This window comes from Tympanuchus pallidicinctus, unplaced genomic scaffold (genome assembly GCF_026119805.1).
Source record: "Tympanuchus pallidicinctus isolate F22 unplaced genomic scaffold, pur_lepc_1.0 scaffold3, whole genome shotgun sequence".
Classification (NCBI taxonomy): domain Eukaryota; kingdom Metazoa; phylum Chordata; class Aves; order Galliformes; family Phasianidae; genus Tympanuchus; species Tympanuchus pallidicinctus.
This window is the reverse complement of record NW_026294747.1, coordinates 13,389,590-13,406,641: the sequence shown is the minus strand read 5'-3', so window position 1 is coordinate 13,406,641 and position 17,052 is coordinate 13,389,590. Positions and strand designations below refer to the sequence as shown.

The 17,052-nt window shown below is 47.1% G+C and overlaps 2 protein-coding genes across 5 annotated transcripts in view; one reads left to right on the top strand and one right to left on the bottom strand.

Annotated features, from left to right (window-relative positions):
* The window catches only part of LSP1 (lymphocyte specific protein 1), a 39,115-nt gene extending 32,108 nt beyond the window's left edge, over positions 1-7,007 (top strand). For both annotated transcript variants that reach the window (XM_052695774.1, XM_052695775.1), the window contains exon 11: positions 6,125-7,007. The gene's annotated coding sequence lies outside the window, so the exon portion shown is untranslated. The remainder of the gene's footprint in view (positions 1-6,124) is intronic.
* Positions 818-15,451, bottom strand: PRR33 (proline rich 33). Of its 3 annotated transcripts, none has more exons than XM_052695771.1 (4): positions 15,222-15,451; positions 9,897-10,044; positions 3,061-3,155; positions 818-2,582 (listed from the first exon to the last, which is right to left on the bottom strand). In XM_052695771.1, the coding sequence occupies exon 4, from the start codon at positions 2,577-2,579 to the stop codon at positions 954-956; it is 1,626 nt and encodes a 541-aa protein (XP_052551731.1). In that variant the 5' UTR covers positions 2,580-2,582; positions 3,061-3,155; positions 9,897-10,044; positions 15,222-15,451; the 3' UTR covers positions 818-953. The 3 variants fall into 3 exon arrangements, with proteins under 3 accessions (XP_052551731.1, XP_052551729.1, XP_052551730.1); XM_052695769.1 differs by having other exon boundaries at positions 9,897-10,024; XM_052695770.1 differs by lacking the exon at positions 3,061-3,155 and having other exon boundaries at positions 9,897-10,024.
* Between the last annotated feature and the right edge of the window lie 1,601 nt (positions 15,452-17,052).

The window sequence follows — 17,052 nt, the reverse complement described above, 5'->3', positions numbered from 1 at the left end:
GAAGAGAATGTAAAGAGTTACATATCCAATTTCCTATGGGGCTAAACATAGCAGTCCTATATCAGCTGTGTAGGAACATCCCAGCAAATGACAAAGTCTCCTGAGAGACAGAAATAGCTGGCCACCAGCTTTCTTGCTTATAAGTCTGGTGATGTTCAGATGTGAAGAGGTGACTATTGCTGGAAGGGACAGTTGTTTCTATGAATGGCTGGTGTCAGGGATTTTGTTTTAAGCAATTATTTTTCAAGACACCAGGCACTAATAAGTATGCCATAATGTCATAATTCTGCCCAACAGCAGAGTGAGACTACTTGGACCTATTGGATTCCCCCAGAAAACAGCACGCTAGTAAGTAATTGGGGCTGATGCTCACAAGCTGAAGCAGGCTTTCAGGGAAAACATAATCCCACCTGTACTAAAAAACAAATAAAATATATGGCAGAACTTCTTTTCTAGAAAAATGTTAGTCTTGGTGTGCTATGACTTACTAGATTGGCCCAACCCCTTCAGTGGGGGAATGGCTGTGTGAAAGCAGAACGGATTAGATTTTATGCAATCCCTTGCCTCTGCTTTGGGTGAAGAGATGCATTCCCACCTTCAGGTTCTATCACCTTACTCTAAATGGGGCTTTTTCCATAGGCAGATTGTCTTTGCTGTCTCATCCCTCCCTGCTCTTTATTACTGCTTAGTGTTTTGTTATCGGTTCTTTTGAAAACGTGTGTCTGATTCTTTGGTTTGTGGCATGTGGATGTAGTATGCAAAGCATATAAGCTTATATAGAGAGTAACCCTTAAATTCTCAGCATGAGGCTGCTGGCTTGGAGGTGGTTTACTTTTATTTTATTTTTTCCTTACACTTGGCTCTGCCAGGCAGACTACCTAGTAGCAGGTGCTCTCTTGCATGGTGCCCTGTAGGACCCTCTGGAGTGGTAGGTCTCCTGGAGTAACTTGGCGTCAGTTGACTGACCATCCTGATGCTGTTCTGTTAAAGCTCTTGGCATGTTCCTTGTCTGTCCTGGATCCATACCGGCCTACCTCAAACACAGTGGTGATCTTTGACATGGGTTTGGCAGCCAGCTCTCTCAGTTTCCGGGCATCGAAACGTGGCTTATAGAGAAAGATGGGTAAACGGCGGGGAAGAAAGAAGCCTTCTTCCTTCTGTGCTTTCTTCTCTTCTGCTTGCTGCTTCCTCTCCTTGTTGACTGTCATCTGGTATAAAATGGCATCCCACATCTTCATGGCTCTAGATTTAAATGGTCTGTTGTCTTGACTGATGCTTAGAGAGCTGTCCTTTTCCTTGTTCCCTTCCTCCTGTCTTTGTTTTTCTGTTTCAAGCTCAGGGAAGCTGGGTGCTTCTGGCTGCAATATCAGGTGCTTCCTGAGACGATGCCAGCCACTGCCCTTGGCTCCCAAAGGCCTCGAGTCTTCCACTGGTGTTGGCTTGGCTTTGAGAGGAGGGCTGGTGTTCGGCAAGCTGGGAGTTGGCTGAGGTTGCAAAGTGTGTTCCACCTTTGTGTCACTGGGGGTAGGCCCAGCTTGTGCAGGGCTTGCTGTTTCAGGGTGTTCTGACTTCCAAGGTGTGCTGGGTGTCAATGGTTTAAGCATATCACCATCTTGTCTGTGCAATTCAGGAGCTTTCTCTGATCTGAATATTTCTGCTTCACTTCCGTGGGCTGTAACTTTACAGGAGTGGACATCAGGGGTGCTAGGCTTGGGTGAAGGGTCATTGCTAGTCTCTTCAGGAGAGGCGGGCCTGGGAGCTTGGTTAGGAATCCCTGCCTTTGCAGCAGGAGGGAGAGCAGGTTGCAGTGTAGGAGATGGTGCCTTGCTGCTGTCAAGGGGGGCAGATGTCTGCCCTGGGAATGGTTCAGAGCCACTTGTTTCAGGTGATGGAGAAGAAGGCCTTTTGTCTTCATGGCTGGATGTTGCTTGGGTCTGATATGATGTTGGTGTCTTGGTTCTCGGTGCCTTGACGCTGCGGAAATAAGTGTGCACCTTGGTGATATAGGTGGCCTCTGATGTCCCTTCCTTGCTGGGTGTGCTGGAAAGAGGAGGATGGGGGGAAATAAGTACTGAAGTGTTGTGTGAAGAGGGAAGGTGTGCATCTGTGCCTTCAAGCTTCTGGGGAGCCTTGGGAGCACCTGACTCATGCAGTGGGGACTCAGCTGTGGGGGTGGTGAGCCTGAGGTGCTCAGCGATGCGTCTCTGCTCAGTGACCTTCAACACAAAGGGCTTGCTCTTGCGGAAAGGGGAAGGCACACGATAGTGCGTGATAGGCTTGATGGAGAGGTGCACTGGGAGGCTGGTGGAGCCAGGTGCTACTGCTTTGGGGGTCTCTGCTGGGGGAACGTTCTCACTGCGTTCTAGGTCAGAGCTGGCCTCATTCACTGGGGAGAGGTTGGATCGGAAAGACTTAGCTTGCTCTGCAGCTAGCATGGCATTCTTCTTGGCAGCCTTCTTCAGCAGCTGCTGGAGCCGCAGGTTGTCCTTCTTGGGCTTTGGGAGAGTGGGAGGGGGAGATGCATGGTGGCGGATGGGAGTGGGCTGGATGGAGGATGATACCGTGATCAGCATGGTCATCTCCTAGAAGAAAGCATAAAGCTTAGAGTTGAGATGGGTTTAGCCATGGACTAGGTCCTGGAGTATTCAGACATACAGCCTCCTCTTCCTCTCTAAAAACAAGCACAGAGTCAGTACTGTGTAAGTAAAGCGTCAGACTTGGCTTCCTTATTCTCCCAAGGTAGCCTCAGTCAGCCTCAAGGATGGTGAGCCAGGGCAAGAGATGTACTGGGAGAAGCTGTGTTGTCAAAGCTGAAGCCCTCCTGCTCCTCGCATTAGCGTAAAATCCAGTGAGGGCACTTTGGGACCCTTGATGTTTTCATCTTGGCAAGTCCTAGCATGATCTGGAGCAAAGGATTAGGAGAAATGGAGCAGTTCTAAGATGTTAAAGCTCTGAAACTTTCTTCAGAGGCATAAATTGGAAGTACCTTGGAGCTTTCCAGATTGCAGCTACTAATATTCTGATATGGTGTTGCATACAACAGAACAGCCTTAAACTTACATGTGTCACTTGAGTTAAAGCTGATAATGGCTTTGGTTTTTAGCAGGCAGATAGGGATCCCCACTGTGTAAGGCAGGACTTAAGGCTGTGCTTATCTGGTAAAAAAGTGCTTTGTCATAATCATAATTTGGGTGTTTCTTTGCTGTGTTGAGCACAGTGGTAACCTCCTTTATCTGCACTCATCAGCCTTTGAGGAAAAAATTAGTTTTCTCTTGACAATGAAATGAATCTTCAGTGGAAGAGGAAGGTGCTTCCTTTGGTCTTGCTGGATTGGGTCTAACCTCCAGTGGGAATTGCATCTGGAACCCCTTTAAGCCAAAGTTGTGTTGCTCCTGGAGTGGACAAATATCTGTTTTTCCAGTTCCCCTAGTGCTGCCAACCGCTTTCTGCTGAGCGCTGTGCAGATTTCCTGTTGAGGAAAGCAGGAGAAAACTAGTCCTGGTTCTCCTCTTTCTCCTTCTCAGCAAGTCTGGGTAACACCAAGCACTCTGCTTCAGCCATGACTCTTTGGCATCCCCCAGAAAGAAATCTGACTCTGTTCTGGCTCTTGGTCAGTGCAGAGTTGCTGAGTTTTGCTATGAAATGAGGCATAAATCAGTGTCTCTTAATCCCCAGTGCAGGATATGACTGAGCATCCTGAATAAGGAAGATGAGAAAGAAGGATGTCAGGGTTGCCCACAGGGGCTATTGCATGCTTTCCACTCTGGTTAGGGAAATTTCAGCCTAAGCATCCCCCCCCCCCCCCCCCCCCCCAAGATAGGAGCTTGCACTGTGATACTGACAGTGAAGGTAGCCTACCTCAAAATAAAACTCTCAGACGTGCACAATGGGTAGTTCTGTTTGAACGCCAGGTGTTTCCTTTGATCTTGCAGTGTTGCTACCAGCACTGGGCTGGGAAGTTGATCAGTACCTAGTAGACACTGTACCTGCTAAAGTTATTGGTGAAAAGGCAGGGAGAAGGATGATTTTTCCCAAAAAAAAGAGAGAGGAGGGAGGGGAAAATGAAAGCATTGGAGAATGGGTGAGCTGTCCTCCCGAGCATTGGCTGTGGTGCTCATGGTGTAGGCAGTGCCCAGCAAATGTTGCACTGTTCCCAGCCAATGCATTTGTTCCAGCTGTAGAATGAGAAACCTCCCAGCATTTTGGCAAGGGGGCTCAAAGGGATTTGGGCAAGCTGGGGTGACAACTGTTGGGCATTCCCAGCAGCTTATCAGCTTCATGCCTTAGGTACAGGGCTAGGATTAGGATTTGTTCTATTCTAAGAGCTGCTCTTGGAAACAAGTCCACAATGGCTCCAGGGAAGACTGAGAGCTCACTCCATCATATATGTGCTCTTCCTTCCAGGTATCTTTGTAGATATTCTAGATTTTTCTGGCTCAGGAAACCATATTCCTCAGTTGAAGAGGTGTGTACCTACAGCGGTGCAATTCTATTCTAATTATCTATTATCTATTCTAATTAGTAATTTCTAGGGTGATTTTTATCTACAGCAATGTGATCTAGTACATTCACCTGGTGTAAGGATTGAATATGGAATGATTTCATGCATCTCAGATTGTGGTCCTGCAGGCAGCCTGTATCACAAGATGAGCTGTGGTCTAGCTGCATTGCTAAGCCAGAATTATGAGGCTGAACTGCTCAGGCTTGTGTTGGGAATACTAAATAGGCAGGGCGATGAACTTCCCAGCTACTGATCAGCTCTTAGTGCCTCCTTACCCTACGGATTCTGCATCATGGAAAACTGCAGCTTCCTGCTTGGGTTGGAGTGGGGTCTGGTTTGGGATTTGCTGTGAACTGCACGAGATGCTGCTGCAGTGGGCGTGGAGGTTCATGGAGCAAGCAATATAGGACTACCTGCATGCATCAGGAAAGCTTTCCATCTGTTTTGAGAGTTAGAGGCAGGCTTGTGCCCTGTAACCTCAGGTCTATGCTCCTGAAATCACTCTTACTACTATCTCAGCATATCTCTAAAACCTGCTGTGATGTGGGTCTTAGGGACTGTTTGGATGCCAGCTGCCATGGCAAATGACTGCGCTGGTATCTGTGAGCTGGGATGGGAAGGTGGAGATGCCTATGAGGCAGTAAAAGGAAGCTGGCTTTTAATTTACTTGCCTTCTTTGTCACGCTTGCATTTTTTTTTTTCCTGAGTCTCCTTCAGAGCTCTGTATGCAGGAGACTGTGTAACTAGCAAGACTTGTGCTTGGCTTCCCCCTTGCTGTATAACAAAGTAAAAGCACAGGGAAAGATAGATTTGCTTTCTTTGCCAGCAGAAAGGCTAGAGCAGAAAACCTGGAGAAAAGCATACTGCTTGAAGAAGTTGTCTGGGTTCATGATGGACTGGGAAGCAGCTGAGCTGAGAGGCTTCCAGAGGGTCAAGCTGCCCTAGGGCTGGTTGAGGAGAAGGAGGGCAGGTCGACCACCTGGGGATCCTACCCTTCTGCCCCACTTCATCTACAGTGGCTCCAAAACTGGGAGCAGCAGGGAGCGTGTCGGCACGGAGGAGCCATCCATCACATGGCAGAGAAGTCATTTTCCCTCAGCAGCACCAGCTGTCGCATGCGGAGTGCATCAAGAGCTGCAGGAACTTGATATGGTTGCAGATGGTCCTGGGTGGAGAGCTGCGGCTGCTGGGGGAACGTGCTCTGTGCTTGAATGGCTTTCTTGGGCTTGGGAGGAAACCTGCTGATTGCTTACTGGGTCGGGAAGGCTGCTGGGAGCACCTCCTTCACTCTGCCTGGCATCAGCTGGGTGGAATAAAGCTGCCTTTCACTGTTAGGCATGATACAGCCCAGAGTATTTCCGGTGGCAGAACAGAATCATAGCATCATTAAGGTTGCAAAAGACCCCTAAGATCTTCCAATCTGACCATCCACCTACCACCAGTATTGCCCACTAACCACGTCCATCAGTGCCACATCTCTGTGTTTCTTGAACACCTCCAGGGATAGTGACTCCACCACCTCCCTGGGTGGCCTGTGCCAGTGCCTGACCACTCTTTCAGAGATGAAATTTTTCCTAGTATCCAACATAAAGGTATGTCTAACAACATTTTCTTGCCTTACAGCTGAGCTTGGTCCTGTCTCGATGCAGTCCTCAATGCTACGACTTCCTCTGCTCCATAGAAGATAATCGAAGGACATTTCTCTTGTCTGATGTCAGTTTGCTCTGGTACAGCCTGACTCCTCTTGGGGTGAGCATGCCCCGCGCTGCCTCCAGCTGGCTGCGAGGGATGGATCATCTGGCCAAACCAGTCCCACTTTTAACCTTCTACAAGACTCTTTGGCTCTTTTTTCCATTTTTTTTTTTTTTTTTTCCTTATAATTAAATCTGGCTCTGCCATGGAGATGGGAGGCTGTGGCTCACCTCCCTCTCTTCTTTTTCAAGTGCTGAAATAGAAGGACCTGCTGTCCTGCCCAGCTGGCAGGGCTTCTGCTGCGTGATGGAGAGCTTCTGGCTCTGGGTGGTTGGAGAGGGGGGGAACTCATGAGAGTCCCAGTGGCGGATTTGATGTTGGAAAGGAGAGTGATGGGCAGATTCTGTGCCACCCTCCTAATGCCAGCTGTGTGGAGATGTTGCACTGCAACATTTGCTTTGAGGGGCCTCCATCTCCATGTGCACATCAAACTGTTTAATTTAGTCCTGTTTATTTAGTTCCCGTATCATCCTTTAATCACAACTAAATAGCCATGCCAAAATGTTCCTGTCACTTTTCTGCGTTGACAGTGGCAGCAGCTTTGTTTCAAGAAGCTGCTGCCTTCCCCTCTGCTGCCCATGGTGGGGGTGAGCACTCCTTCTCTAGGTAAGGAGCTCCTCTTGAAGCTTCTTCTTCCTACCCCCTTCTCACAAAGGCTCTCAACATAATTTTGCTTCTGCTTCAATTTACAATGTGTTCTGGATTTAATTTTTTTGTAAGCATTTAATAAAATTTGAGGAAGATGTTGTAACAATGGCATCTCTGAGGGTTTTGATGCAGGAGTTCCATAAACAAAGCCGTTTTCATAAGCCCTGCAACTCTGAGCAATAAACACGAGGAAAAGAAGCACCAGGCTACAAGAAGAGGGAGAGCCTGATGCAAAGCTGGAAAATGGGCTTTTCTTGTGCTTGCTCAGTTTAAGAGGTTGTCTTGCTACTTTCCTTCTTATTGGGGGGTGGGGAGAATGACTGTAAGATGGGAGTGAGTGGTGTTTGGGGAGAGGTGGAGCAGCATGTGGAAGACTTTCTGGAGCAAGCAGCTAGAAGCGACAGAAAACTCAGCTCCTTAGCTAATAGGCCTGAGAAATCAAGCTTCAACCAAAAGTATTGGAGAAGTCAGCTATAAAAATTGCTCTATAGCTTGCTTGTGCATCTGAGAGGAGGTCAAAGCAGCTGTCTGCAGGGGCACGCAGCACTCTAATGAGCTGACTCTCCTATCTGGAACCATCTAATGATAAACCCTTTATGGAAGTGACCTTCTGGATGATAACATTTCTGTAGTGTAGAGACAGCATATAGATTGCAGTATCCTTGTCTGTGCTGTCCTGAAGTGTTAGGAATGGGAAAGCTCTCTGACATTTATTTATATTTTTATGTGGAAGAAAAGTCTTTTTTTTTTTTTGCTATTATCTTTGCCTGCTGATACCCTTGTCCCCTGCTTCAACTTATCATGGAGGTAGGATTCAAGTTGTCATGGATAGCATCTAGTCTTCTCTTCTTTCAACCCTTCCTCTGCCAAGCTGTGAGACCAGTGCATGAACTGTAGCGTGGAGGCATTCCCAAAGCAGCCCTGGGTTGTGCCTGCATGAGTACAGACTGATTTCTTTTCACTCCATCCTGACGTTGTCTGGGAGAGTGTGGCCAGAAGCTTTTTGTTTTACTGATCAAATCCTGCCAGCTTGGAGGGCGTAACAAAGCTCTGAAGGCTGCTTGTGTGAGGTACCTGTGCTAAGGAGGGTTAATTTGCAGGATGTATTTCTCACTTACAGTCCATGTGGAACTCATGTGGTTTCAACAGAAACAGCTGCAGTAATTCAGGTGTTGGCTACGGCAGGAAGCAAGCAGATTGCATGGAAACCCTCTGGAGAAACCAGGAAGGGAACTGGCTTGGAGCAGGTGCGTGCAGCTCTTTATGAGGTATCTGAATCAGCCAGGGGAAAGTTTTCCACAATTATATTAACTTTACGAGGTGTTGTTCCTCCTCCTGGGGTAATGTGGTGTGCACATGCTGCAGGTGCTGGTGGGGAGTGGATGAGGGTTACTGTAATGTGTGAGTCTTGCTCAAGCTGTAAAGCCTGCTTCCAGAGCCTGGCGGATAACAGCCATGTCTTGTGGCCCTCTGTGGTGGCTGGTTGTGCCATATTCTGTTCTCCAAATTCATCACCCTGTTGGCAGGTCGATGGTGCTCATTTGAAAGGGCCTCAAAACCCAGTGTGGGTTCTTAATGCACTGCCTTTGGAGCACAACTCGAGGTGTTGCTTCTCTGCAACTTTTTCTGACCCCATCCTATTTGTTTGAATTAGGTAGAGAGGGAACATGCTGTTGCATGTCATCTGTTCTTTTCTACAGTACTACTGAAACACACGATTTGTCTCTGGGCAGTAGGTTCTGGGCTGGCTTTTCTTATTTTATTTTCAACCAGCTTTGATTCTACGGGAGTGAATGGGACGTAGAATTGGAAAACATGGCCCAGAATATTTGAATGCTTATTTCTCACAGGCTGCAAAACAGCTCTGTTCAAACTTGTGGAAAGCTTAGCTGATGGAAAACCAGAGACTCTTTTGGATATTACGTCTTTGCTGTGTTTGTTCTGTCTCAAGACTGGAACTAGACTTCATCTGCTTCTCTTTCCAGGCATAAAATAACTATGGATCCACTTTATAATTGTCTCTCTGCATACCTACTGGCTAATTAAGAGATCCTTTCCTACTGCTTGAATGGGCCTTCAGTGAGGCAGTAGATGTAAAGGTCTAAAGTTTCCCAGTGACTTTGTCCCTTGAAATGTGCTCTCAGAAGGAAAGGTCAAGCTCTGAGGCATCTGGGCCTGAATGTCAGTGTTTCTCCTCCCACCAGCACCTCAGGGAAGGGCAGTAAACAAGCCCAAGGAACAGGGAGGCTATAAATAATGAGGCAGCAGCTGATCTGATGCTGGACAAATCTCTGAGTTGGTCAATTGCTATCTCTTGCCTGCTCTACACCCCTTCCCTAATGCTATGAATTTCTCTTGTCATTTTCAAGTAGATAAAGGAGAGATCTGACAGTGACAAAACATAGTAAGACTCAGTACTTAAAAATGATGGACTCCCTTACAAGGGTCAGGCTGGATATTAGGAAAAACTTCTTCTCAGGAAGGGTGGTGAGACAGTGGCACAGGCTGCCCAGGAAGGTGGTGGAGTCACCGTCCCTGCAGATGTTCAGAAACCATGGAGATGGGGCACTGAGGGATGTAGTGTTGGATTGATTGTTGGACTTGGTGATCTTAGTGGTGTTTTCCAACCTTAATGATTCTATTATCCTGATAGCAGTAACAATACAGACCGTGCATGATTTCTCTATGCCTTTGCATTGGGTCTGCTGAGGTTTTTAGTTGTAATGGAACAGTTTGATGTATATCATTAACTTCAGAAAAGTGCTTAATTTCTTAAGAACTCCAAGAGGCAACTGTAACAAAGGCATGAGCTCTTTGTTCTTTAATTAAATAGAAGAAGGTGTCATGGACTTGGAGCTCCTGAATCCTAAGGGCAAGTCTAAAGCAGATGAGACAAGAACATCTCCCAAAGCAAACAACTGAACGATGGAGGAGCAGAGCAGTGCAAAAATCAGGGATTTATATTAAGTGAAGAGAGGTAAAATACAGTACTTACTGATGTGTAACTTGTTTCCGTGTGTAATCACTTGCATGTTGGGTGCATCATGCTTTGTTTGCAAAATTAACAGATCATCATTCCTTCACGATCATTTCAGGTGCTGTTTTCTTCTGTTTTGTAGAGCCCTGTAAGTAAATTCAAAATGCTATAAGAGGAAAAAAAATAATATTTACAGTAGCCAGTAAGTACAAGATATTTCTCAAAAATAAAGTGACTAGTTTTTAAAAGCGTGAGAAGTTCCATTGCCTAAAATAAGCATGAAGATGGGCTATCAAATAACACCATTGCATACTCCTAGCTTTGGCACTGCAAAGTTTGGCATCTGAAGCACCTGAGAGGTGAAGGGCAGATGATGGTGAAGCTGCCAGGATAGATATTCTAGCAGGATTGCTCCAGGCAGTAAAACTATTTGGAGGCTTTTCAAGTTTACTGGTCAGATTTACTGTTCTGCAAAAAACAGGGTTGCAAAATGCAAATTTGAAGTTGTGCTTTGAATGTTGCTGTCCCTGAAGAGGAAGAGCGTGAGTTCTGGCTCTGTTACCGTTTGTTCCTGTGCTGGACTTAAAGGGTACAGTCTTGGGAAGTGCTGTGCTGGGGAGCAGAGGAGAAAGGAGTTGCAGCTGAGGGGCTGAGCAGGCAGTGGTGAATTTTGGGTTGTGGGTTTCTGTGGAGTTTGACTCTTGTTGCACACACAAATAGGGCTGGGACGGCTCAAATGCATGGGGTTAAGGTTGGTATGTTTAATCTGGACTTTAAGTGTGGAAAGATTGGTGAGATGTGCAAAAAAAGGCAATCCTGAAAGCAAACTCTGTCTTATCCAGTATTTATCCTGCTGAGACTTGTTGCTAATTCACCCCATGCACTAGTGCATCTCTCACCTGTCTTCCAGTCACTCTGGTTTGAATGGAGAAAGTTGAGTATTTCCCATGATCATCAAAGTTTTGGCCCTTCTGTTGAGACCAGTTTTTGTAATAGCCATGTAGCTGCTGGTCTTTTGAGGCTAGCACATTTCTTAGGGGTCACCTTCCATTCTGATCCTTCCACAAAAAAGTGTTACAAGTGTTGGTCAATGAGACCGAATATCCCATGGTTTGGGAAGGTCTGGCTCACCCGGATTCTTCTCCTGAAGAGGAGCTTTGCTAACTTTCTTCCTCTTGTCCAGGGAGGTTGTGCATGCTCCATCTCTGAGGCATTCAAAGTCTGATTGGATGGGGCCCTGGGCAGCCTGATCTAGCCTGAACCTCCGATGGCAGGGGGTTGGAACTAGATGAACTTTAAGGCCCCTTCCAATCTAAGCCATTTTATGATTCTCTTGCCTCCTTGCTGACTGTGAAATCATGCCCAGCTCTGCACTGACCCACAGGAGAACTTGAAGGAGGTGCTCAGTCATTTATATAAATACTCTAATGCAATTAATTCTTCCTTGGCTGATGATTATAATGGTCTTCTAGAAGTGCTAATGACTTTGTGCATATCCAACACTGAAAGCATTGAAGGGAGGAAAAAAAAAAAGGACAATAAGAAACAGAAGAAATCCTATGGGAATCCGAGGAAAAGGCCGTGTGTTATGAGTAAGAAAACTTCAAAAGAATTTGAAAATGCTTGATGACAGGTTGTACCCTGCTCTGCTACTGTCGCCATGAAGACAGATCAGTCTAATGAATTCATTCACAGCAGGTGTGAAGTATGCACGATGAACCCTATGGATGATGCACAAGGTTGGCTTATGTTTGCATCTAATGCTCAAGGAGGAGGTCATCAGATCCACCCCTATTTCTTATGTGAGCATGCAGGGTTTCTGTTCTTGACAGGGTAAGATGGGGGCAAAAGCTCCCACTGGCTGAAGAGTTGACACGTTTGTGTCCTCCTTGAAGTGCTGATTGAGTTCCTCCCTACAGATGGAGGAGGGTGAACTGCAGAGTCGGGAAGATGGATGGAGGCACATGTAGGTAATTTGGTCATGAATATGACAGCCTATTAGTTGCCTTTTATCCTCCTTGTTATACCTCTGAATCTTGGAGGCATCATGAAGCTACCATCAGGAGAATGTGTTGGTACTATGAGGTGTCCCAGCCACCCTCTAGGATTCAGGGAGGTGATTCCACACCCTCACAAGTACTTGTTCTATCTTAATGAAATACCTTGTTTTGCATAAATGCCTACAAGTTTTAGGGATTGTGGTAAGTATGCATGGTGATATTGGGTTAATGGTTGGACTAGATGATCTTAGTGGTCTTTTCCAACCTTACTGATTCTATGAAATTCGTATAGCTTGAAAACTTTCCCATGCCACTGCTGCCCTCATCGTACACTTTCCTGACTGCTACAATTTCTTCTGGATCAAGTAAATGAAAGTAGGTGTCAGGTGGCATCCAGAGGCTGGCTTCTGGATATCTGCTCTCAGCTTTCCTGTCATTTTGCTCCTCCTTCAAACCTGGACTTGAGAGCCTTCTCTCTAAAACACTTGGGGATGGAGCTGTAAGAAACATCTGGGTACTGGCATGCCTGCTGTCAGAGATGTGAGCCCTGCCCACATCCCTTCAAGCTGGGAGAAGGAGAAACAACCTGTGGGATATTGAGGACTGAGATCCTTACCCTAAATGCCAAGCAAGGCATTACAGCAGCCCAAGAGAAGTGTGGCCTTTGCTCATCCTGTGTGAGTTGTGCTGTGCATTCCCCAGCATCCCGTCATCACTGGTAAAATGGCAGCAACCTGCTGGTACTTAAATAGAGGAGCTGATCTTAAAGTTTAAGGCTATTCTGATCTCTGCTTGACCTGCTGCTTAAAACAGATCATTGGACTTTACGCAGGCACAGAAAATATTGATCTACACTCTGTACTTTCTCTGAGGCTACTTAGTTGCTATCTGTTTTGCCTTCTTAGTGGCAACTGTTTCAATTAAATTGGAAAGAGCATTTCAGTGAAGGTAGGGCATCTGCTTTAACCTTGAGCTGATGATCAAAGCCCTCTGCAGAAATTCTTTGGGGTGGGAGAAGGAGGGGGAGAAACCTGGATAAGAATTTAGAGTCCCTTACCAAATGCCTTCTGTGATTCCCATTTACTGCCTGCCCTAAATCACAGTAAGAAGTGTATAATTGACAGTGTCACAAGCCAGAAAAATAAACACCACATCCCTTCCCCAATGAGCTCAATCAGCATGTTTTCCTGGAAAACATCAAGAGTTCCCAGTGTTGAAGTCTGTACACGTGGACAAGTGTGCCAAGAGCAGAATCATGCAAAAATATCAAAATTCTTTGTTTTGAAAGCATTCAAATAGGAGCTCAGAAGAGAAAAACAAACTTAGTAAAGAAGCATTTTAAAGGTGAGTAATGGAAAAATGCAAGTAAAATGCCTCTGCCTTGCACGTAGCCTCACTTTGGGTGACTTAACCATTTTCCTGCCATTGAAAGTTTCTCTAACTCTTGCATGAAGATGCAAGTGCAGGGTGAGGGGCAATGCAGTTTGGAGGGAGACCTCAGGAGGACCTCTGGCCAGGCATGATTGGCTTTGATTTTTTTGGCTTTTTGATTTTGCTCATGATCAGGGGTTGGTGAATAGGAGATTGATACTGAGAGTAAGATCACTCCTTTTTGATCCTAAATTACTTGTTCCATTTCAAGGATGTAATATTTACAAACTCTACAGCCTTTAATGAACATGAAGTTGGGCTACAGGCAGGACTTTGGGTTCTGAAGTCTGCAGAGGTTTCCAATGGAAACTTGCCTGAGTTTCTGTCTTAGCCTCTGGCTCCAATTTGAGGAGTAACACTGTTGGTTTTGTACTTCCTCCCATGTTGAAATAATTGAGGTTTAAGGGCTTGTGCCTACTTCATGTATAGTCTTAACACCATCCATGGTAGGTGAGGTGGTCTCTGAAAACTGATGTTTGCTGCACCCTCATCTAGCGAAATCCAATAGACTTTGCTAGAAAGGTGGATGCAAGAAATCTCCTCTTCCCTTTTCTGGTTAGTGCTGTGAGTAGGGGCTGCTAGGTGGGTGGTGGTGGTTTCTTGTTGGCCATGATGGCTGTGGATAGAACTGGCATATGGCAGCAGGAGGTAAAATAATGAGTAGCCATATAGTATGTGTGGATGGCATGGAGTATGTGGCTAAGGCACAAATTAAATACTGAAGAGGGTTGTGGTTACACGCCAAAGCTGATGGTGAGATCCACAAAGAGAAGAAAGGATAAAGCACTGAAGTGGGCCTAGGAAATGAGCCTTGCTTGTTAGCCAGGTGATAGCAGAGCAAAGGAAGAACAAAAGGAGCAGATGAGCCTTTGCTCAGGAGGTGAATGGCACAGGTCCCCACAGTCAGACCAGGCTGGCAATGGCAATCTAGCACATAGCTCAGGGCAGCCAGGACAGAATGTGAGCATGGACATGAGCACTCCTGGTGGAGGAAACCCATAGGATGCCCAGACATCCTTTAGGGACAGTAGCAAGCATCTGGTTGATGGGGGAGACAGTATAGGTGTGCTACACAACATCAAGGTAAGTGCTCATCTGGAGCAACATGTCCACACCAGCACACACATGCATATGAGATCAAACAGTGTGCTTCAGAGACCGAAGTTTGCATATAAATTATTTTCCATTAGTCAGCATGTCTCCTGCATCTCTATGCCTATGGAGCTGCACAGTATGAAGCATGACACCAAAACCCCGTGCCTACAACCCAGTAACACTGTAGAAAGTCAAGAGCTGCAGCAGATCCCAACACCTGGCTGCCTGTCCATCCCACAGCCTGTCAATGCCAATTTTGCTTTTATGTGGCTTTGTCAGCACTCCCTGGTTTGAGAAACCTTAATGGAGATGCCCCGTTAGCAGCAAGAACAATACAGAAGGGCAGATAAGTGAAGGAGGCTGGTGGTACCTTTGCCAGACAGGCTCTACAGCTGATATTAAAAGGGGGAATCAATGAGGGACTCCCTTCCAGTACCTCCTTGTTCTGCTGCCAGTTTGGGCAAATACACTATTTCTTGGAGACATGCCCAACCAGTGGAGCGTACGATGGGAACGAGCCAGTGCAAGATGGCAAAAAATGCACAGCAATGCCCAAAATGTGGCACGAAAGCTAGCTGGCTGCATTGGTGTTTGGGGAGATGCAGGCTGTGATTTCTGGTCACAGTCACCATGCAGTCACAGTGCTGCTGGGGCTCTGCCACCACCAGGCTCCTCCTGTCCAAAGCAGGGCACTGAGTATGGATGCAGACCTGACGGCACTGTCTCCTTCCTACCCAATGGGTAACACAAGCATCATTACAAGCCAGGCTGCAGGAAGCAGGGAGGGCATAAGGGGATTTTTGCTCGTGCAGGTTACCTGGTACGTGGGAGGCTGCAGCACCCTGCTCCACTTCTTTAAAAGCTGCTCTCTACATCCTCACTTGGGGAGTCCTTCCTGCAAATGGCAGGGAAAGGAGAGGGCAGGAATCGATCTGTGAGCCGAGCCAAAAATATCACTTGTCCTGTAGCTCTGAAAGGTTTTCTCTGCTCTTACAGGCTGCGAGAAAGGGGTGCCCCATCTGCCAGGCACACTGTGGGCACGGTCTGTGTGGCAGGGACTGCCTGCCAAGGGGAGATGGGAGGAGGGGATGGGGGCTGAAGCTGCAAGAAGCAGTGAAATGGAAACCGTGACCTGCGGGTCGTGCAAAGTGCTGTGAGCCTTTGCTCATGTGTCTGTGCAGCTGATAAAGCCTCGCATGCATTCGGGCTGCCCCTTGGGTCCTTCTGTGCATTTACAGGCTCCTGACCTCGTACTGGGATGACTGGGAGGTTCAGACACCCTAGGCTTGCTGTAGGATGTCCTTACTTAGATATTGCTTCTTTATCACAGTGAGAAAGCTCTGAGTGTGGTTTGAGGTCAGGCACACTCTTGGGCAGTTCTCCTGCTCCATTGTTGTATTTTGGTCTTGGTTTCCTCCAACGCTAATGCTTGGCAAGACCCTTGGCAGGAGATGGGTGGGTGTCAACGCACACAACCTCGTGCTGACTTCTGACTTCTCTTGCACCTTCTAAGCACTGTTGGATGTCCTTGAGCTCTCTACAGACTCTGAATAAAGTCACTCATGCTTCAAAGAAAAGCACCCTCACCTGGCTGGAGGTGCAGAAGTGACTGCTGTGTACTAAGCTTGCGGAATGTAGTGTGCCACAACTATGTTTGAAGCAGCAGCCACGCACCATGGAGTTCCAACAGCCCTGCATATCATTTCTGAGGTGCCTTTGCCTCAGATACCCCTCTTTAAGCTTTGCTTGCCTAGTGGTAGCGTAAATATAGAAACACGAACTCTGCTGTTTTTTTATCCAAACATGTCCCTCCCATCTATGCATCATCTGTGCAATCCCTCCAGCTGCTCCTATACATGGTATGACTTTTTTTTTCTTTCCACCCTTTCCCTCACTCCTTGCCCCACTCCCTTCCTTTCCCTGCCCATCATGGGGGGCTGGGGGCCAATCGGCTCCTGCAGACGATCAAATGTCACTATAACTTGAGAGCAGCAGCGCCCCAGGACGCCTGCAGATCCCAGCCTGTCCCCTCCACAGGGAGTTCCACGCCTGCCTCCACACCTCCCGGTAAGTGGGACCCCACTGGGAAACGTGGTGGGGCTGAGGTTTGGATGAGGGATGATCCTAAGGGGAGGGTTGGAGGGCTGGGAGGTGTGGGATCTTGTGTAGACTGAGTGTCCCCACTAAGGGAAGGGTGCTTTTCCTTACTGCATTTGATGGGCTATTGTACAAGATTGCTGTCACCTGTAGGGATCTGAGTTTGAGAGTGAGCAGTAGGGGAAGAGACACCTCCAAAGCCCAGGCTGGGAATGATGTGGCAGTGATGTTTAGAGTCAAGGAGGTATGCACAGTGTTCAGGAAAACTCCTAGGCAGTAAGGTAGAAACACTGATGTGTCTCCAGAAGAAAGGGATGGCCAAGGTAGGGGAGGAGGAGGATGGAAGAGCACTAATGCAGCCACTGAAAGCTTCCACTGCTTGCACAGAAAGAAGAAAATTAGGGAAGTAGTCTCTACAGGAGGTAGATGAGTAAATTCAACATGGCTGTGGAATGATTGCCGTAAGTGTGGCTTCAAAGCCCAGTGCCTTGCTGGTTTGACCGCTGGTGTGGGTGGCATGGAGGATCTCCAGTGTGCTGGGGGGACTGCTA